This window comes from Heterocephalus glaber, unplaced genomic scaffold (genome assembly GCF_053883595.1).
Source record: "Heterocephalus glaber isolate CG9 unplaced genomic scaffold, H.glaber_assembly_v1.0 deba00001662, whole genome shotgun sequence".
Taxonomy (NCBI): domain Eukaryota; kingdom Metazoa; phylum Chordata; class Mammalia; order Rodentia; family Bathyergidae; genus Heterocephalus; species Heterocephalus glaber.
Genome location: NW_028258403.1, coordinates 12,199,991 through 12,221,905, shown reverse-complemented (window position 1 = coordinate 12,221,905; position 21,915 = coordinate 12,199,991). Strand labels below are relative to the sequence as shown.

General features: G+C 40.7%; 2 protein-coding genes across 23 annotated transcripts in view; one reads left to right on the top strand and one right to left on the bottom strand.

Annotated features, from left to right (window-relative positions):
• The window catches only part of Ap4s1 (adaptor related protein complex 4 subunit sigma 1), a 90,485-nt gene extending 73,562 nt beyond the window's left edge, over nt 1-16,923 (bottom strand). For 4 of the 17 annotated variants that reach the window (XR_015445806.1, XR_015445807.1, XR_015445808.1 and 1 more), the window contains exon 1: nt 16,262-16,461. The gene's annotated coding sequence lies outside the window, so the exon portion shown is untranslated. Of the gene's footprint in view, nt 1-1,226; nt 1,542-8,361; nt 8,493-16,261; nt 16,466-16,750 lie in introns of those variants that run through there. The other 13 variants (XM_087197259.1, XM_087197261.1, XM_087197262.1 and 10 more) reach the window with 8 other exon arrangements.
• Strn3 (striatin 3) overlaps nt 15,656-21,915 on the top strand; it is a 96,248-nt gene continuing 89,988 nt past the window's right edge. For 4 of the 6 annotated variants that reach the window (XM_004864037.4, XM_004864038.4, XM_004864035.4 and 1 more), the window contains exon 1: nt 15,656-16,145. In XM_004864037.4, the coding sequence (XP_004864094.1) occupies nt 15,864-16,145 (282 nt within the window). In that variant the 5' untranslated portion in view covers nt 15,656-15,863. Of the gene's footprint in view, nt 16,146-16,491; nt 16,638-21,915 lie in introns of those variants that run through there. The other 2 variants (XM_004864039.4, XM_021243898.2) reach the window with 2 other exon arrangements.

Below are 21,915 nucleotides of genomic sequence, written 5' to 3'. Positions count from 1 at the left end.
TTGCCATTAATCTCCCTCAAAATACTCCCTTGCACTTTAAAAACATTTCTATCCCATTGTTCTTGCCACTTTCTGAAGTAGTTCTAGAAGTCCCTTTTCATGAGTGTCTTTAGATGCACTAGGGTGGCTGCTTTGACGTCTGGAATCAGTGACTTTGTTTTTTTGTTTGTTTGTTTGGTACCAGGGATCGAACTTGGGTCCTTACGCTTTCGAGGCAGCGGTGGAACCACTGAGCTAAATCCTCGGTCCATTGATGTTTGGAATCAATTCAAAACATTTAGCTGTCATGGTCATTGTGACTTTGGGGGACAGACACAAATATGATGGTGCCAGGTCCAGTGAGTAAGGTGGACAAGGACATACTGTGATGTTTTTAGAAGCCTGCCTTTCTGTTGGATGGCACTCAGCAACTGCATTCCCCATAACTTGATCATACCTCATAAAGATACTCACGAAAGAGGACTTCCAGAACTGCTTCAGAAAGTGGCAAGAATGATGAGATGAGTGTTTGATGGCTGGATTAGGCGACTGGGAGATTCAGATCACCCACTACTGCCCTGTGCTTCCCCTTCCTGTCCCTCTCAGTCTGGTGTCTTGGATTTGGCCCTGTGTTGCCCACTCCTACTGCACCTTATCCAGTGGAGACAGGAAATGTCTTGATATCTTCCCAGGGAAGAAAGGCAGTTCTGAAAGCACAAATCCAAGACTGCCAGAGGCTGTGGACACTGACACCTGGAGGGGTCACTCACACACTGTTAAGAGCCAAGAAGACCTGGGGCTCAAACAGGAGAAACATGGCCCCAACAAGGGTGGAATGACAGTGACCCCAAAAGCCATCTACATCAGTTCCTAGGCAGCCCATCCAGGACCCACTGAGTGGAAGATAACGTGGTGGCTGCTCTTTCACTTTACAACTACAGAAGTTGGAACAAGGGCCTGAGAAGCCAAAAAAGCTGCACAAGTCCAGTCCCAAAGCAGTCAGAGTCACTCTGAGAGAACTGTCTACTGAATTATGACTGGTTGCTCTGACAGACACTGTGAGAAGAGACCTTCCTTCCTTTTGGCTCCTGTCACATCTGGTTATCATTCCTCCTGGGATCTGGACCATCTTAAATCTACCTTTGAGCATCGATTCTTGTTTCAGCTGTGAGAGTTCTGGTCAACTTTCCCCTATGAGGAAGTCTTCACTTTTTCCCCCTCCAGAGTTCTGGATTGGACTGTCTTACCTGGAAAAGGGTCCCTTTCAGCAGAAGCAGCCCTGAGCATTCTTGTTTCTCAGAAGTTGTCACGTTCACATCACACTGTCTCACTGGGGACAGGAGTCCACTTCTCGCAGAGGCTACCTGGCCTGGTCAGTGTGTCTCATGGTCAGCTGTTTGATGCCTTTGTCCCCTCCCTGGCCAACCTAGGTGAGACTTGGCCAGTGGTGACTCTGTCTTCTCCTGGTACTTTAGATATGGTGAAAGTGTGGCCTAGGACTGGGGATTTAGCTCATTGGTTCCGTTGTCTGTCTTGCAAGCAAAAGGTCCTGAGTTCGATCCCTGGTACCAAAAAAAACAAAAACAAAAAAAACAAAAAACAGTGTGGCCTGGTGGGCCTGGCATCTTTGTCAGTTTGGAGGCAACTGGGGCATGGCTCCGTCCTGGAAAGAAAATTGTTCCCAGGAGGCATCCTTATCTCAGGTTCTGCCTTGTTCTACTCTCATGACCCCATTCTTGCCTTTGTGTCTGTCATAATCCAGGATAGTTTTGCTTTTCTTTTTTCAATTAAACATAATTTTGGCTATTTTCATTATTATAAAAACGTCAGAAATATAGGCAAATAGAAGAAAAACAAAAGAAAAAAACTATCCCCAAATCTTACCCCAAAGAAAAGATAACCACTGATTCACATAGTTATATAGTATTGTATATATACTATGTACATTTATATATTTAAATGTAACTAAAATGCCACACTACTATTTAAATTCTTTGATAACACCTGATGTCATTTAGTGTCTTATGAATAGATTGCGGTAACAACAAGCTCAGGTCTACTGAAATTATAAGAGTATTCAATTATATAGATATCTCATCATTTACTTACCTCAACTCATATTGTTTATTTTTATTTTTTATTTTTTAATTTTTTGAATATATATATTTATTGGTACATTTTAAGTATAAAATACATTTACATTTATCATTGGGTGTTTGTACCAGAACATGATGCATCTTAGTTTTCATTTTTTCTCCCATTACCTGTGCACCCTTCACCCCCTCCACCCTTCCCTATCTACACAGAGTTTGATTCCATTTTTTTTTCTCATAATTTTTTTCTTTCCCTTCTTCCCTTTCCCCTTTCCCTTCCACCATCCCCAAATCCTTGGACCTTTTCTTATTTCAAATTATCAATTATTCATTTTAATCATTTTCATCCTTATTTATACTTTCAATTTCTCACACTAGAGAAACTATTCAGTATTTACACATGTGTGTCCTATTTATTTCACTTAAGAGTATGGCCTCAATATGCATCCACTTAGCTATAAATGTCTCTAGTTTCTCATTCTTTATGGCTGAGTAGTACTCCATTTTATTAAAAAACCACATCTTCTTTATCCAGTTTCCAGTCGATGGGCATTTGGGCTGTTTCCAAGCTTTAGCTATTACAAACTGTGCCGCCATAAACATAGGTCCACATATATCGCTGTGGTATGATTCTTTTAATTCTTTGGGGAAGATTCCCAGTAGGGGAATAGCTGGGTCAAATTCATATTGTTTAATATTTAGGTTGTTTTCCTACTTTTCTATATTGTAAGCAGCATTAATGAACATGGTTTTAATTTTTTAGAAAAAGTCTGTTTTGCTGGGCGTGGTGGTGCACACTTGTAGTCCCAGCACTTGGGAGGCTGAGGCAGAAGGATCACTGTGAGTTCAAGGCCATAGTGAGTTCAAGACCAGCCTGAATTACATAGTGTGACCCTGTCTCAAAAAACAAAATGAAACAAATAACAATAAATAAATTAAAAAGTGTGTTTAATGAGAGGGCAGTATTTTGAGGATTAAATTTTGGTTTTTTTGAGACAGTGTCTTGCTCTATAGCCCAGACTGGCCTTGACCTCACAGAAATTCTCCTGCCTCAGCCTCCTGAATGCTTGGTGAATTAAAAAAATTTAGACATTCTCCATATATTTTAATGATACTTTGTACCTTTAGTGAATGAGTGGTTCTGGAACTAATCAGAATCCCAGCAAACTACAGAGGCTGGAGGATACCTTCATAGAGCAAAGGTCTAGTTAGGTTCATGCTAGACAGTTAAGTATTTAGAGCAGCTAAGCATTTTTCTTTGGAGATCTTGCCAGCTTCAGGAGATGGAGAATGTGCTGCCTAAAGCTTGGACGTGAGTAGAGAGACCTAGCTCAAGGTGTGGCTGTGCCACATACCTGCTGTGGGACTCCATGTTTCTTGGCCTTCTACACCAGCTGGGCAGCTACCTCTGAGGTGTGAGAATGAGAGGCGACCACATGCAAACAGCACTCAGCAGAGTCTGGCCTAATGTAAGTGTTCACTTCATGACTGAGGTGATCTTATTATTCCCTGCTGTGACTAGAAACACTGTGGGATAATTCTTGGACTATGTTTTATATTATTCTTGTTTTTTGCCCTCCAGATCATGTATTTCCTAAGCGCTATCAGACAGGTGGTTACCTCACAATTCCAAACAGTTCCAAACAACCATGTTATACAGAGCCAGGACCAGTATAGGAAAGTCTGGGGTTGCCGAGTTCATTTACTGTGCAGAACAGGATGTTATCTAGACCAGCTCAGCCAGGGCTAGAGCAGCTGGGCCACGGGGGAGGCCTGTCATCACCCGCTGCCTTTCCCAGGAAGATAACCTCACTGCCATGGGTGAGATTGCAACACACTCTGCGGTGTTTAAACATTTGGAATGAAGTGTTACTTTTATTCTCCTGACAAACTGTTGCCAGTAAATTATAGCAGTTAACTAGAAAGTTAAGATTATCAGCCTTTCTTTCATTTCCTTTCAGCAAAGTTATTTATTTTAAAAGAGACTACGATGAAGTTGGTCATGGTGAGACATAATATGTTCAGGGCCAATCTAGACTACATAGCAAGACCTTATCTCAAAAGAAGAAGAAAAAGAAAGAGAAGAAGGAAGAGGAACAAGAAGAGGAGGAAGAGGAGGAACAACTTTATGGTAATCAGGAATTCTAATCATATATCTTGGATTTCAGCTGTCAGGTAAAAGAAAAAACCAGTTTAAAGGTACCCATGGCCACACTTTTATCTTTAATGTCCTGGTTGCAGTAAGTGTAAAATGAAAAGTAAAAAAAAATCCCATTGAAATGTTACAAGGGAACAAAGTGGTTTCCACCTTACAAACATGGCATTCCTTCTCACTGACTTCAAGAGCAAGGATGGCAAACAAGGACATGTTGAATTAATACTCATTAGGATGCAAGTTTTCAAGAGACTAGCTAAAAGCATCTAGAGATTTGAATACATCTTTTTCTTTCTTCTTTTTGCATGCTCATGAACAATTATACAATTTACAATTGTAGGATTACACTGTAGGAATAAAGCCGAGAAGCACAACTATACTATAAAATATACAATGCCAAAATAAACAATCTGGAGACTGAAAAGACAAGTACTTGAGAACTGAAGATGAATGTGTAAGTACCCATCCTGGTTAGTAATCATCATGGAGGTGGAAGACCAAATAATTCTGAGACTGAGGTAAGACAATAAGATGAACCAGGCTTAGACAAAGCTGGGAGTGGCCAGGGAGCAGGTATGAACTTCCTCTCTCTGAACTCATTGCATTTAGCAATGAGGCTGGGGAAGGTGTTCTGATAGCCAGGAAGTCAGGAGATTCCACACTCAAAAGCTTATGTGAATGTGTATGAAAAACAAGGTAGAATAAAGAAAGGAAACTTCACTGGGGAAAGCACCACTGCACTGAGGGTACTAAGATGGTCAAAGCAGAAAACCTAGAAAGGTAAATAAATCAGGAAAGGTAAATAAACAACTTTCCTTAGGTTGGCATGGAAATGCTTTGGAGGCCAAGACTGGTGAGGTTGGTAGAGTCACAGTAGGATAGGAGCACGTCCATGCCCCGGGATCCTGAAAAGAGATACTGAAAAGACCTAAGGACATTCTAAATTGGGCAGTTTTCATGTTTCTGATAGTGTGTTCTGGGAGTTAGAACTGGAAGATCCTTTATAGACTGTCATAGCCAGAGATAGCAAATAGGTTTCAACTTGGGTGTCAACTGTGACTAACTGGACCAGCTGCTTTGGGAAGGATTCCGGACCTGCATCCAGGTTCAAAAGAGAAGGATGCTATAAATGATTACTGTGGGTTGTGGTTAGGAAGCAGGGAGTGGCAATTATGCACCTCATATGTGTCATCGTGATGTGTATGCCCTTCATTTTGCAGACAGGAAAACTGGTAATCAGAGATGTAGCTTGAAATCCCAAATTCTGTTCTCTTGACTCATAATGCTGTGTTTATCACGTCACCTTTCTGTCTCACTGAGTATATTAGTGTCATTTAAGTTTAGTAAGCATTAACTTCAAGTAGATTTGATAATGATCAAGTTAATATTCTCTTTTCTAATGCTGCTCTACAACTAATCTGAAAAATACCAAATAAATCACCAGAAGTAAAATAGAGTAGCCACGTGTGGTGGCATATTCCTTTAAAATTCCAACACTCTGGGAGGCTGAGGTAGGAAGATTGAAAATTCCAGCCCAGGCTGGGCAATTTAGTGACTTAGAGAGATCCTGTCTCAAAAATAAACAGAAAAGGGTGATATGTGACTCACTCTCTGAACTTACAGGTTTTTACTGGTTGGATTTTCAGTTCAATTATTGAGCAAAGTTACAAACACCAAGCAGACTTTTTTCAAACTCTGCTGTTGGAGTAGTGGAAAGTTCAAACTTGGAGCCATTTGACTATATATATATATAAATTTTTTTTTTCCCTCTCCGTACTGGAGACTGAACCCAGGGGCACTCTATCACTGAGCTACATACCTAGCCCTCTTATTTTTAATTTTTTTTTGTACCAGGGATCAAACTTGGGTCCTTGCACTTGTAGGGCAGGCAGCGGAACCAGTGAGCTAAATCCCCAGCCCACTAGCCCTCTTATTTTTTATTTGACAAGAGGTCTGGCTAATTTGCCCAGGCAGAACTCTAACTTTCGATCCTCCTGCCTCTGCCTCCCTCAGTACTAGGATTACAGGCACACACCACTGCACTCAGCTTGAAAGTGATATTTAATGATGGCTAACATCTCTTCTAGCTCTTAATGGTTTCTATGTACCTCACGAACTTAATATCATAACATACACAGGTAATGCACAAATGTGAAGGTAGTATCAGACAAAAACATTTCCTTTTTTGGCTCCTGAAAAAGGATTTAAATAATGTTCTCCAAGTTAAAAAGCAAATTTCCACCTAGAAAATTAGTAGTAATTTGGGGTGTAGTACTAGTACAGTTTAATAGTCAAGAGCATGAAGCAGGCCAAGTATGGTGACACGTATCTGCAATCCCAGCAGTGGGGAGGCTGAAGGAAGATGACTGCACATTCGAGGCCAGCCTCAGCAAGTTAGCAGGACCCCACTTCAAAACAAAGAATAGAGGGCGGGGCATATAGGATGTAGCTTAATAGTAGAACTGTCCCTCGGTTTGATCACGGTAAAAAAAAAAAATGAACTAGAGATTGACTGTTTGGCTCTACTATTTCGTAGCTTTATGACCCTGAGAAAAACACTTAATCTTTTTGAGCTCAGTCTCCTGTACAATGGGAATAATAATAGTACCTATCTCCTAGGTTGTGAGGATTAAAGGAGTTAGTATACGTAACAGTTTTAGAATAGGGCATGCATCAAGTGCTAAAGTATTAGCCAGTGCCATGACAACACACTGCCTTTTCCATCATGAAACCTTTCCTGACCCTCCCAATCACATTCCAACTAAAAGAGCTGATTATCCTGTGTATAAACTATGTAACCATTATTATTATTATTATTATTTTTGGTACCAGGGATTGAACTCGGATCTTGCGCCTGCGAGGCAGGCGGCAGAACCCTGGAGCTAAATCCCAGGTCGCTGTAACCATTATTTGATTACATGATAAGATCCTTTACCGGAATTGTAATTTATTATTTATTTATTTATTTTTGGTACCGGGGATTGAGCTCAGGACCTTGTCCTTGCAAGACAGGCATGGTGGCACTGAGCTAAATCCCTGGCCCATAGGGTTTTTTTTTTTGTTTGGTACCGGGGATCGAACTTGAGTCCTTGCACTTGTGCAGCAGGCGGCGAAACCACTGAGCTAAATCCCCGGCCCACCATAGGGTTTTTAATATGACTGTAAGAGAGAAATTTTACATTGTGATCCAGTGTCTAAATAGGTATATATTTCAAACAGAAGTTCTCTGCTTATCCTACTACATGTGGTACAAGCTGGTTTGGCTTTTTTTTTTTAATTGACACTTTTTTGGTAAAAAATGTAGTTGTGCAGGGCATAGTGGCATATGACTATAATGGCAACACTCTGGGAAGCTGATGTAGGAGGATCATAAGTTTGAGCCCAGCCTGGGCAACTTAGTGACTTAACAAGACCATGTCTCAAATAAGAAAAACAAAGGGCTAAGGATGTAGCTTAGTGCAAAGGCCTAGGTTTCAATTCCTTGTACTACCAGAAAAAAAAATGCAGTTGTGAGGGTCTGTGATATACAGATGTATGGATTTGCCGAAACTCAGCAAACAGCAAATATATTAATAAATATTAACAAATAATCCATTTTATTATATGTAAATTTTATATCAAAAGAAAAAACTAAAAGTAATTAATGGTGTGCATGCTGAACTATTTGGAAGTGATATCTTTGAAAAACACTAAAAACCTAAGATAAATTAATGGATGGATAGAGAGATAAATGGGTGGCTAGACAACAAAGCAAGAATAATAAAATGTTAATGGTAGAATCTAAATTGTGAATATATAGGAATTCACTGTGAAATTCATTCAACTTTTGTATTTGAGAATCACTAGTAATAAAATGTTGGGGGGAAATGTTATTTATGGCCTACTTTGAAAAAATATCAATAGATCTCATTACAACAGTTTTAAGATTGTAGGAAAATTATAACAATAATACAGAAAGGTCCCCCCCCAACAAAAGAGTTCTTATACACCTCATACCCAGTGTCCTCTACTATTACTGTTACTTCCACTATCATTCTCCTCTAATTACCCATAGTACACCAGCATAGTAAATTTGTTACAATTTATAAACCAATATTGATACATTAAGTCCATATTTTATTCAGATTTCCTTACTTTTTGTCTAATTTCCTTTTTCTGTAGCAGGATCCCATCTAGGATACCACATTACATTTAATCTTCCCATGTCTTTCAGATCTTCCTGGCATGGTGACAATTTCTCATAGTTTCAGTCTTGAGAATTTATCCTAAGGTGTAATTAAAAATATATGCACCAGCTGAGGATGTAGCACAGTGGTAGAGCACTTTCCTAGCATGTGTGAGGCCCTGGGTTGAATCTCTAGTACTGCCAAAAAAAATTTTGTAAAAACATCTGTATGAACATAAATGTTTCTCACAGCATTATAATAGTAAGACACAAGCAGGGTATGGTGGTATACACCTGTGATATCAGAAGCAAGGGAGCCTGAAAAAGGCACATTGCAAGTTCTAGTTCTAGTCTTGCCTGGGCAACTTAGCAAGACCCTGTCTCAACATAAAAACTAAAAAGGACTGGGAATGTAGCTCAATAGTGGAACCTCCCTGGGTTCAACCCTAGCACTAAAAAAAAAAAAAAAAAAAATGAAAGAAAGTGAAACATGGAACAAACCTAGATAGCACTGTACAAATTGTGAGATGTTCAGTGTCAAGGGAATACTAGGTTGATGTCATTTACCATTAAAGTGGATATGCAGCTGTGTGCGGAGGTGCATACTTGTAATCTCAGCACCCAGGGAGCTGAGGCAGCAGGATTACAAATGCAAGACTGGCCTGGGCAACTGAGCAAAAGCTTATCTCAAAAAGGGCTGGGGATGTAGCTCATTCCTCCCTGGGTTCAATCCTCAGTATGGTGGAGGGAGAAGGTATGCATGCAGACTACATAGAATGAAAAAATGCATATAAAATACGTAATATTATGTCACAAAATCAGAACACCAAATTTTGCATTCACATGGATTACAACTATGTAAAAGGATCATCTAAATAAAGATTAAAAATACAGTAGACAGATGAATCTTGAAAACATTTTGTTAAATGAAAGAAGCCAGTCACAAAGTTATGACATATTATATAACTGCATCAACTACACAGAATAGGCCTCTAAAGAGGTGGAAAGTAGATTCAGGCTTAAGGAGTAGGGGTTTAAAGGGTGATATCTAAGTAGGAAGGGGCTGTAGGGATATTTGCAGAGTATGTGAGCACAGAGTAGCCAGTGAATTATATAATTTGAGTGAATGAACTGTCTAGTTTGTAAATTGTATCTTGATAAAGCTGTTAAAAAGAGATACAGACAGACAGATCAGACAATCTGGAAGAACTCCCAATAGCCAAATCTGGAAAAATCTGAACAATAATACTGGATTATAATTGAAAATATAAAACAAATATACATGACACATAATAATATAAATACATGATTAAATAAAGACAGAAGACTCCCAAATTCTGTAGATTGTGCTCATATAACAACTCAATTCACCAAGTCAGGAGAGAGAATGGCAATGTTTCCATAGAGTTTAGTAGGTACCCGGTGCTGTTTTGAACACTTTACCTACTTCTTTTAGTACTCCTAACAGCTCTGTGAGCTGGGCTGTTTCTTCACTTTACAGATATGAAAGCATACTTGACAAAGGTCACTCAGTAAAGTGGTGAAGGAAGGACCCAATTTCAGTTAGTCTGGCTTCAGCAGGTACGTTCTCATTTAATGCCATTACCTCTGAGTCCTCCTCAAGACTAGTAATTCAGTGACGGCTATAGCAAGACCATGAATGGACAATTTCACTCCCCATTCACTGGAGTAAATTGAGCTCTGAGCAGTTGTGCTCTATACCAAAGCTTTTACTACCTAAAATGTATGTTTTGGGAGTTTCTGTCTTGGCCAGGAATACATCAAAGGGAACAATTCTAACAGATTAGTCACTTCTCTTTGATATCAACATGGAACCTAAAATGCCTAAGAAGTGGGCCAATCTGACAACATGAAAATTTAGGACAGTAAAGCTCAATTGTTGCATTTGATAGTATGTTTAATATTTGTGGTTAAATCTAATACTTATAAAATTCTCAAGTCTGATTTGTTCTTTCAGAGAGTTGAGCTAATCTTCCTTTCTACTTCTAAAAAATAAAAAAACACCACCAGGCAAATGCCCATAAAGGCAAGTTTCAGAGAAGAATCTGAATCTTGTTCAGATCAGATGTCAGGGTGGAATACAACCTTTTAAGTGGCCTATTTGGCTGCCCTTTGCCCAGAAGCACTTTTTTTTTTTTTTTGAATTTTACAATAAAGTACAGCAACAAGTGCTACAAATGTAAACAGGAGATTAAAGCTATCACACAAGAGCCTGTCCCTTTGCCAGTCCAAACGGTACTCATATTTAAACTAACACTCACCTATATCTCACAATCTTTGAATAGGAAAAAATGTCAAAATTAACCAGGTGTGGTAGCAATGGCTGTAACCCCAGCACTTAGCAAGGTGAGGCAGGAGGATCAAAAATTCCAACCCAGCCTGGACAACTTAGCAACTTAGGGTGATCCAGTCTCAAAACAAAAGAAAGGGGGGTGGGGTGGGTGGCAGGGATGTAGCTTGGCGGGAAGGCCCTGGGTTTAATTCCCAGTAGCACAAAACCAAACCCAAACAAACCACCTCCAAAAGTCTATGGACAATACAATCTAAAATATTCAATTGCTATACTAATCCGTAAAGATAACAAAGTACAATTGGAGTTATTTTAAAATGATCTAAAGAATTCTTCAATCTTTTTTGTGGGGTAAATGTACTTAAGGTTGGCCTATGCACAGTAAGACAAAACTAAAGGGCACCATCATTTAAAAATATATTGTTATTGGGCTGGGGATTTAGCTCAGTAGTTCCGTCACCTGCCTCACAAGCGCAAGGACCCCAGTTCGATCCCTGGTACCAAAAAAAAAAAGAAAAAAAAATATATACACACATATATATGTGTATATATATTGTTAGTGGGCCGGGAATTAAGCTCAGTGGTTCCACTGACTGCCTCATAAGCTCAAGGTCCTGAGTTCGATCCCTGATACCAAAAACAAACAAACAAATAAAAATATATTGTTATTATAAATGTTTTTGTGAAATTTTGCTAATTTAAAACATTTTCCAAGGACTGTATGTGTGCAGCTCTGGGTTCAATCTCTGGCACCAGAGGAGAAACAAGAAATAGTCCTCCAAAGTGAACTCTCTAACACAGTTCCCGGACTGGCTGTCCATGTCTGGTACCATTCTTTTGAAGATTCTCCCCTGCTGCTGTAATAGACGACAGACCACATTTCCAAGCTTGTTAAATTATTACCTTGGAAGGTTTTGGCAGTTTCCCACTCAGTCACATTTTCCAGTCATTTTGCTCTCCTGTTTATAGACCTGCTAGTTCATGCTTAGCCAATGTCCAGGAGGGACTTGGCTTCAGGCAATCCTTTTTTTTTTTTTTTTTTTTTTTTTAATGCTTTTCAATTTTGACATCTCTGTGTTAGCTATTATACAATATTGTTACAGCCTACTTTTTTCTGACTTGTATTACCCAGGAGACAATTCTGGAATGAACCTGGACTAGAATTTTACATAGTATCCTGAGTTTCTTAAAGGTTTTGGTATTATTTCCTATAAATCCATAAAGTCTTCCCTTTTCTTTTGTATACATACATGATTTGAACAATTCCTGTGCTCTGCTTGTATTCTTGTAACTTTCTTAGCCACAGGCAATTACTATGAGAAGTAGGCATCTGATCTCAGTTGGCAGGTTAGACCTCCATGCAGGTCAAAGCTGCTTCCTTCTTTTCTGTTCCATGGGCATTTTGTACTTGGTTTGGTCCTTTGGTTTTGAACGAAAGTCAGTGCTTCTCAGAGATATTCCCCTGGGCTCTAATATCTGTTCTCTCTGTTTATAAATGGAAACACCTTGTCATTTTTCCTGAGTGACTGAATCTCTCTGGAACTACCAATCACGAAAATGATTCTAGAACCAGAGACAGTAAAATGGCCCACTGATAGAACAGTAGGAAGCAAAAAAGTGAAGGGAGATTTTGTTTCTAAATATTCATACACACTCACTGATATAAAAGTGGCAAGCAATTCCAGAAACTAAGGACTTGCTAAAATGACCAAGGGAAGGGCTTATATACTTAAAGTATATACTAATAAAAAATAAAATAAAATGGCCAAGGGCTCTTTATTTCAGCTTTCTCCATACGCCAGACTCCAAGGAGATAAGAAAACATGTCACAACTTTTGTAGACGATGCAAAAATTAGTGTTTGATGATTAGTGTTTTAGATAATGACTAAAGTAGTGTTTATGAACCGGTTTGTGCTCTTTGGTAGAAGGATGCCAGGTACTGTACACGGTCAACATGGTATAAAATTGTATGTTTAGCTAAGTAATTACAAGAGTATTTAATTCTCAAAGACAGTCAAAACTCTTTCTACATCCATTACTGAAATAACTGGTAATAACACTGTCTGTTTGCTATTCCTGATTTATTTAAAAGCCTGGACTGCCAGCCATGGTGGCGTAAGCCTTTAATCCCAGCACTCAGAAGGCTGAGGCAGGAGGATTGCTTGAAGTTTGAGGCCAGCCTGGGCTACACTGCGAGTTCAGAGATAGTCTCAAGTACACAGTGAGACCCTGTCTCAAAAAAAAGGCTGAACTTCACATATTTTGCTAATGTAATATTATAACCTGCATGGAAAACCAGAACATTAAAGGTTAGTTTTTCCTCTGGACACAAGTGGCTTCTTTAATTTCTTCAGGCCTACAGCATAAATTGACACCCCCACCTCTCCTTAGTCCAGATGAATGGAAGAATATGCAGATGCTGGTACCAGGAGGTCAAACTCTAGCTTCATTTCCACGGGGAAATGAGGGAGGGAGCAGGATCTAGAAAGGAATGAAGCAAGCATGGACAGGTCTATTATCTCATTGGTCTATCATCTCTCTCCGCCGAAACACACTTGTACATGGAGAAATGGTGATATGGGTGCTGAGGATTCTCTATTTCCTTGGATCTAGCTTTGAGATAAATCCTTTTTACCAAAATAAATGGCCTCCTTTGCTTTGGTCAGAGGCACGCAAATGAACCTGAGCATACGAATCTAAGTGGCTGGTAATAGCATATGTAAATAAAATATGATGAGTCTCTCTGGGTCAAAATTAGAATAAGTACACAGATGTGAAAGATTACCTATGGGAAAGAAAAAAACCCCCAACTAAACAGATCAAAGATATAAAGCCAGGTGTGGTGGTACACAATTGTAATCCCAGCACTCATGGCTGAGGCAGGACTGTCATGAGTTTGAGGCCAGCCTGGGTTACATATTGAGTTTGAGGCCAGCCTGAACTACACAACTAAACCCTGTCTCAAAAATAAATAAATACAAATAAAAATAAGGATTCTTGAAGCTTGGCATGAGAATAGGAGATTCTGTGGGCAGGGAGGAGGTATGAACAGGACTGATGAAAGGATAGAACAAATAGCAAAGATGAGATTGAACAGAGGAAATGACTCAGCCACAGATTAGGGAGGAAATTCCAGTTAGGTAAGGTGTAGGTGACAATGTAGGGAGAGCTCATTTTTTATATAGAAGAAAATTCTGGAAACTCACTACCATGTCCTCACAAGTCATGGACACAAAGTGCAAGGTGAGTAGTCTACAAAACATTCCAACAGAAAAGAACATTTTACAGTTCTTTTTTGGGGGAATAAGGTCTCCCTATTTAGTTCAGGCTGAACTCACTATATACCCTAGGCTGGTCTTGATCCACCTGCCTTGACCTCCCAGGGCTGGGATTACAGGTGCAAGCCACCAAGTCCACCTGGCCTGTACTTTTAATGCTCAGGCAGTTTTGGTCCATCTTACTTTTCGTTTTGTTTTTTTGGTACTGGGGATAGAACTGGGGATCTTGTGCTTTGGTGGCAAGCGGCAGAACCACTGAGCTAAATCCCCAGCCCCTTGTTTTTGTTTTTTTGAGGCAAAGTCTTGCTATGTAGTTCAGGCTAGCCTTTAACTCCTTGTGATCCTCCTGACTCAGCCTCTGGAGTGCTGGGATTAGAGGCATGGCCACCACACCTGGCTTTTTCTTTTTCTTTTGAGACAGGGTCTCGCTATGCAGTCTAGGCTGTTCTGAACTTGAGATCCTCCTGCTTAGCCTCTCAAGCAAAGGGGTTAAAGTCACGTGCATATTGTTTCATTCAAAAAACATTTAATAACCCAAGAAAACATCTTTGGCTATTCATATAGGATTTTATGTTGTAATCACAGTATTTTTCCTTACTTAAAAAAAATTTTTTTTTGCGGTACTGTAGGGATTGAACCTAAGTGCTCAACCGCGGAACTATATTCCCGTTCTTTTCTTTTTTTGGTACCGGGATCGAACTCGGGTCCTTGCGCTTGGGGGGCAGGCGGCGACTGAGCTAAATCCCGTGCCCTATATCCCAGTATTTTCTATTTCGATCCAAACATCCTACCATTAATGGTAAGCTGTGAGTTCATTCACTTCAAAAACATCAAAGTGTTAGTTTAATAAGCCTCCTTCAAAGTTATTTTTACTTCTATCCATCATCCTCAAGATCTAAAGGATTTCACGACCCTCTTCTCCCAAGAAAAAAAAGGAAAACAATCGCTCTTGGTCCTCTCTCAAACTCCCACAATACAACCCATCCCAGAAGAGGACAGAGGGGAACAAGTTACGACAGACGGCTGGGTGCAAGGAAACGGGACCAGAGCCCAGAAATCAGTCACCATGTCCGGAAGGACCTGGGCTATTTGCCAAAAGAGAACATTTCCCAAATCCTGGAAACCGGTGCTAAGAAATCAGAGATGGAGCGAGTGACAGGGAAAGAAGCCCGACCCTTTGGGACTGCCCGAAACATGCCAAGAATGCAGGAGAAACGTTAGGAATCCAGGGCGCGCCAAGAACAGAGGCAAGCAGGGCTTAAAAAACCCAGCTCCACAGGCAGGCACAACGCCGAGACCGTGAGGTAGAAAGCGGCGCCCGAGGGCTGCCTGTGAGAGAACAAGGCAGCGCGAAGACAAGCCAACTCGCTCCCAAAAGCCCGAGTCCGAGACACAGCACCCGTAACTTTGCCGCCGACCGGCGCCGGTCCGGGGGCGGGATTGAGGGCGGAATTGAGGGCGGGGCCCGAGCCCTCTCCGCCCCCCAGTGACGCCTGAGCGTGCCCAGTGCGCTTGCGTAGGGTGAGGTCGGACTCTATTTGGCTATCAAGCGAGTGGCGGCAGCGGCGTTCTTTACCCGGCAGGCTGTGCGAAGCGGCGGCCCTACGTCTATCCCTTTCCCAACCCTGCCCCTTCCCCCGCTCCGCCGCGGCCCCCCTTTCCCCAAAGTGAGTGAGTGAGGCGGGCAGATGGAGGAGGGACTGTAATGGCGGCGGCCGGCAGCTCCTTGCTCTGACCCACAGCAGGCACACAGCAACGACCCCCCTCCCCGCCCCTCTCCCGGCCGGCCTCCGCCCCGCCGTTGGCGCGGGGCCACTCTCCCCGGCCCTTCCCCCAGCAGTCGGCGTCTCGCCCTACGCCCCGACCGGGGCCCCACACACAATGGACGAGCTTGCCGGAGGCGGTGGTGGCGGCCCGGGGATGGCGGCCCCTCCCCGGCCTCAGCAGGGACCAGGGGGGAACCTGGGCCTTTCGCCAGGGGGCAATGGAGCGGCGGGCGGCGGAGGTCCTCCGGCCTCCGAGGGAGCGGGTCCCCCGGCAGGCCCCGAGCTGTCCCGGCCACAGCAGTACACTATCCCGGGGATACTGCACTACATCCAGCACGAGTGGGCTCGGTTCGAGATGGAGCGAGCGCACTGGGAGGTGGAGCGGGCCGAATTGCAGGTACCTGGCCGGGGTCGGTGTGCAGGACGGTGGCCGCGGTGGGGTTCCCGGCCGGGGGGTGGGGTCGGGACTCCCTCCAGCCGGAGCCCGCGTCCAGCGAGGCCGAGGAGACCTACCTGTGCGACTCGGGCAGTGACAGTCCCGGCGACGGCTCTTCCTCGAGCCCCCTCCCCCTTTCCCGAAGATGCCTCTTCCCCAGCCCTCACTAGCTACGCGGTGCGGGCTTCCTCGGAGCAGCCATTTTGACTTTTAGTATGGCGTCTGCGGGGGCTCCTCCGGAGGCGGCCTTCCCCGGATTCCGGGACTTGGGGCCGAGCTCCTCTCTGGGAGTCTGGCGTGGGGCTGCAGGGCACTGAGTTTGCTCTTGTTTATTCTCCTTGAGATGGAGAACCCGAGGAGACGGACGGACTGGGATGGGAATGTTACCACCTTTTCCTGGACCCCCCTCCCCGTTCGGATTTGGCCTGTCTTGCCCCCTTCCTCCGCGACTTGGTAGGCAGTTGCCCCTTGACAGCTACGCTCCTTTCTTGGGCTCCTATCAGGCTCTAGAGTTGCGGCAGACCTGTGAAGTTTTCACTTCCCACCGTCAACTCTTGAGTACCTACCTGGGATGCTGCTTTACTCACTTGGATTCCTTTTAGTTCTTTACTAGCTCACTAACGCTTCGAACACCGAATTTTTCTTTCTAGAGAGAGTACTCTTTTCTAGATCTCTCTCCTTCCACTCTTTTTTGTTACAAAGCCAAATTGATTCTCTGTGCTGTATTTGTGAAACGACTGAGAATTAACATTAGTTTGAAGTATAGCGTTTTTTTCTCCTCGTAATACTAACTTATGAAGCAAAGTTAAATGTACTTAATAATTGACAACCTCAGGATCTTTTGTAATTGAGTAGTTTTCTGTGTGCGTAGAGAGGTTAGTAGAGCTCGTTGTTCTTAATGTGAACTTTTGTTAAGCTGCGATACCTAACCTTTGGAACATATTAGTAGTTTGGGGTTCATGTCTTGGATTTCAAAATTGTTTCATCTTTTTGAAAAGATTATTTAACTTTGGTTTATTTGTGTTTATTTTTAAATTCTTTTCTGGCGCAAATTTAGGCTTAGAAGGAAAACGCATTTAAATAGTGTTGCACCTGTTCTTCATACTGCTTTATATTTGGGATGTAACTAGTTTTGTTCGTTGTCCTATAAAACCGTATGGTGAATAGTTAGGAATGATGGAGTGTTGAAAGAAGGAAGATTGAATTCATATAGAAAGGCCATCCTCAAATACAAATACCTTGTTTGATTTTTGAACTAGTAAACTTTTGACTCTACAAAGTGGGTCAAGTTAAACTTTTAAAAAGTAAAAGATACTTAAGTATTTACCCCCACACGGTACTGGAGATTGAACCCCCGGGCCTTTGCACAGAGCTGCATCCCCAGCTCTTTTTTATTTGAGACTAGTTGCTAAGTTGTCCAGGCTGGGCTTGAATTTGAAATCCTCCTGTCTCAGCCTTTCAGAGTGCTGAGATTATAGGCATGTGCCACCATACCTGGCTAAAATACTTACATGTTTTGACATATTTAGTTAATTTGATTATTTTAGAATCGTGCTTTGCTATACTATTGAGCTTTAAAAAATACAATTTTTAGTAATCTTTAGTCAAAATTGCCTGTGGCTGTGTACATTCTGCCTTAAAATACTGTACTTGGGATTTATATAGTTGCTGGTATACAGTTTTCAAGTACACTGCTGGAAACATCGTTTTCTGTGTGGATAGAGAAGTTAGTAAAGCATTTATTTAAAAAAAAAAATTGCATTGGGGTTACAGCTCCCTAATGCATCGTCAGTTTCTGATAGGGTTTTTGAAGTTTGTTCTGTTGTACATAAATTTTATTTTAACACTTTTCAGTTTAACATTGCATTTGTCACTCGTAAGGTTCATTAATGTTAGTAGCTGAGAAAATTTATTTAAATTAGTAAAACTTTTACATTAATAAAAGTATTTTCTGCCTCTCGTTTTCCCTTCCTTTTCTTCTCCTATTAATAGTAATGGAAAAGTCTATTAAGGAAGATTCCTTTTGCTTGCTAGCTTTCAGGTGATCTATTGGAGTGGTAGTTCTGATATAGCAGTCTAAGGTGGTTTTGAAAAAGTATTGCTACAGTATATCTAGACTTTTAATTTTTTCCAGGGGTTTTACATTATTTCATACAGGCTTCTTTTGGAATAAAATATTTGTGGATTTTTGTGTGCTATATATTTCTTTTAAATGTTTTATTGAGTAACAGAGTTTTAGGTTTGTGTCTAGAAAATTGAATTTGCTTTAGGTGCCTTCAGAGCCTACAAGGTTGCTTGTGAGATACATATTTAAAAATGTATGTGTTGGGCCGGGGATTTAGCTCAGTGGTTCCTCCACCTGACTCGAAAGCACAAGATCGCAAGTTCAATCCTCGGTACTAAAAAAAAAAAAAAAAAGTATGTGTTGATTGTATATGTATATGTAAAAATGTATGTTTGGTTTAGTGATGCATCAGTAGGTTTCACCTGTAAACGTAAACTTGCATTTGAGAAAGATCACAAAGGAATAAGACACCTTTGTATCATTACTACATATAGTCATGGGTGCACAAAGTGTCCATTATTGAACCATTCAATAATGAACGCGAAGAGCTTTAGGTATACCTAATTTTGGTCTACAATTTTAATATGGAATATTTCCCTAGCTTTGGAAAAGATATTAAAATGGAACTTTGTAGTATGATTCTATTCTCTGTGTAAAGAATTTGGTATAAAAGTATGTCTTAGAAATTTGAAGCAGAACCATTAGATCGTGTCTTAAGCTTCCTTATTTCTGTGATGCTTCTTTTCCTTGGGACTCAGCTAAGGCATTAATGGTTGCTAAACATCAGAGTCAGAATAACTTATGGAACTTTAAAACAAGTATACTAGCCATTGCCTTATCCTCCAGAGATGTGGATTGATTTGCTATAGGGCTTTAAAAAATTGGACTTATTCATGGGTTTTGGCAGTTCCTGTTATATACAAATTATAACTCATTTAATCAGCACTATAGCCTTATGAGGTTGGTATTACTCCTATTTGCAGATGAGACAAATTGATAGATTAAATAACTTTTCCAAGCTATAAATTATTGCATGTGAAGTTTGAAACCAGGTTTGTGTGATTCCAAAGACTAGTTTTATTACCCTTGTAGCCACTTAATTATACTGTCTTATCTTAGCTTTGGTTTTTTGTTGTTTTTGTTTTTACTTCAACACTGGGGATTGATCTCAGGTCCTTGTGCATGCTGGGCACATACTCTTATCACTGAGTCCCCTCTACCCTTCAGCCCCTTAGCATTTTTTATAGAAATGGAATTTGACTTCTAATTCTGTGTCAAACATGTTGCCTGCACCACCTGATTATGACAAGTTTTATTGAAGCCCCAAGATGTACTAGGCCAAATATGTCACATGCCTATAATCCCAAGCCCTTGGGAGGGTGAGGCAGGAAGATCACTGTGAGTTCGATACCAGCCTGCCTCAAAAAACAAAAATCAAAACCAAATATGTCCTTAGGTTTTCCATAGTTAGTATGTAATGAATGTATATATTACGTACAAAATGTTTGTTTGCCAACAGCAGACATATAATGTAGCTAATAAAAATTTTAAAATACAACATAGCAAATACATAGAAAATTGTAGTTCAGGCTGTTATAAAACTACTGGTTATTCAGCAAGTACAAGTTTTAATTTCTATTTGCATACTCTGGCAAACAGATTGGTCATAACATGACATATGTTGGTGTCTAAAGATTTTCTGGTTAATAGCCAATATTTTGATTGGATTCTTCATTTCTAAGGGAAAACCTGTAACTTTTCCTTGTATTCTTTATTGTCAGGGTTTCATAGGCTAGTCTAGAGTAAGGATTTGCAAATCCTGAGTGCCTTTTTATGACAAGATTTTTATGAATCTACTGTGACATTACAAAAAAAACTAGTGATTTTTTTCATAAAAGCATTCCCTTTAGTCTGAGATTTAAGCCTACATTTTTGCTGTTATCCAGTTTCCTGTTGAGATGATGGTAATAATAGTTAAACTTTGGGCCGGGGATTTAGTTCAGTGGTTCTGCCACCTGCTCCGTAAGGACCTGAGTTCGATCCCTGTACCACCCCCCCCCCCATAGTTAAACTTTAATAAAATTAGAGTCTACAAATTTAGGTTTTCTTTTCTTTTTCTTTTTTTTTTTTGGTGCTGGAGATTGAACTGAGGGCCTTGAGCACACTAGGCAAATGCTCCATCACTAATCTGTATCTCCAGCCCTTTAAAAATTTTTTTTAAAATCTTTAAGACATAGGCCAGGGATTTAGCTCAGTGGTTTCGCCAGCTGCTGCGCAGCGCAAGGACCTGAGTTTGATCCCCAGTACCAAAAACAAAACAAAACAAAAAATTTTAAGACAGGGTTTCGCTAAGTTGCCCAGGTTGGGCTTGAATTTGCTATCCTCCTGCCTCAGCCACCACAGTCGCTGGGATTACAGATGTGTGCCACCATGCCCATCTGGGGCTTAGAGTATTTTTAATGCTCTTCCACTTACACACTTCACTTGAGTCTGCACTTTTGTTCTACTCTTCCCCTTAACCTTTAAATGCTTAGCATTCCATTTTTGGAACACCCACAACAATGGAATGTAATAAAAATTTTTTCTCTTCATATTTTTGTTCCTTGAATTTTCTACGTACCATGTATGAATTTTGTGTAAAAAATTTCTAAAAACTTACAACCTTCAGGGTAAAATAGGTTCTTTGTTTCTGTGTATTTGTAGAAACTTTTTTCTCTTGATGATAAGCCTTCAAATTGCTATATCCTGTGGCCAGACCATATGTTTTTAACCTATACTTTGTACTGTTGACTATTTCTTCCTCAGAATTCCTTCCTTTGGCTTCCTCTTTATTCTCCATTTCCCTTATGATCTGCTTATCACTTTTTAAAATATGGTTCTTGGGGCCGGGTATTTAGCTCAGTGGTTCCGCCGCCTGCTTTGCAAGCACGAGGACCCGAGTTCGATCCCCAGTACAAAAAAATAAAAAAACAACCTACCTGCATAAAATATGGTTCTTTTTCTTTGTTCCCAGTTTTTAACTAGGGTTCTATTTTTCTTATATTTTTAGTGTATATTTTATTTGAAATCCGATTTTTAACAACCGTTTACCGTCTTAATATTAACCTAACATTTATTGCTTATTGTTTGCTGTTACTCCAGTGCTTCAGTATTTGCCAATTTAATCTTCAAAACAACCAAGTGAGTTTGGCACAACTACCCGCCCCCCCCCAACAGGCTGAGAGATTAATCTGCCCAAGATCATGCAGTTAGAAGGCTGCGGAATCACTGGGATTTAAAGCTAAACAGCCTGCCTCTAGAGGCCATGTTCTTAGCCAGTACATTCTTTTGGCTTCCAGGTGTCTCACACACATTTCTAACTTCCTGTTTAACTTTTCTACCCCAAATTCAGTACATCTATTCAGTTTCTCTCAAGTGCTTGCCTCTTCCACCCTGACAGAATGTGCTGTACTTGTTCATTCATTTATTCTGTTAACATTAATGTTATCACTATCCTTCCAAACACCAGGTACTAGACAGATATCTAGTCAGTGGGTCCTCCCCTTGTATATGTATAGTATCTGAATTTTATTGATTCTAGCAAAATTATTTTTTCAGTGAATATATTGGAATGCTACTTTTGCTAGGTACTGAGTATAATTATGTATAAAACAAAGACCTTGCCCT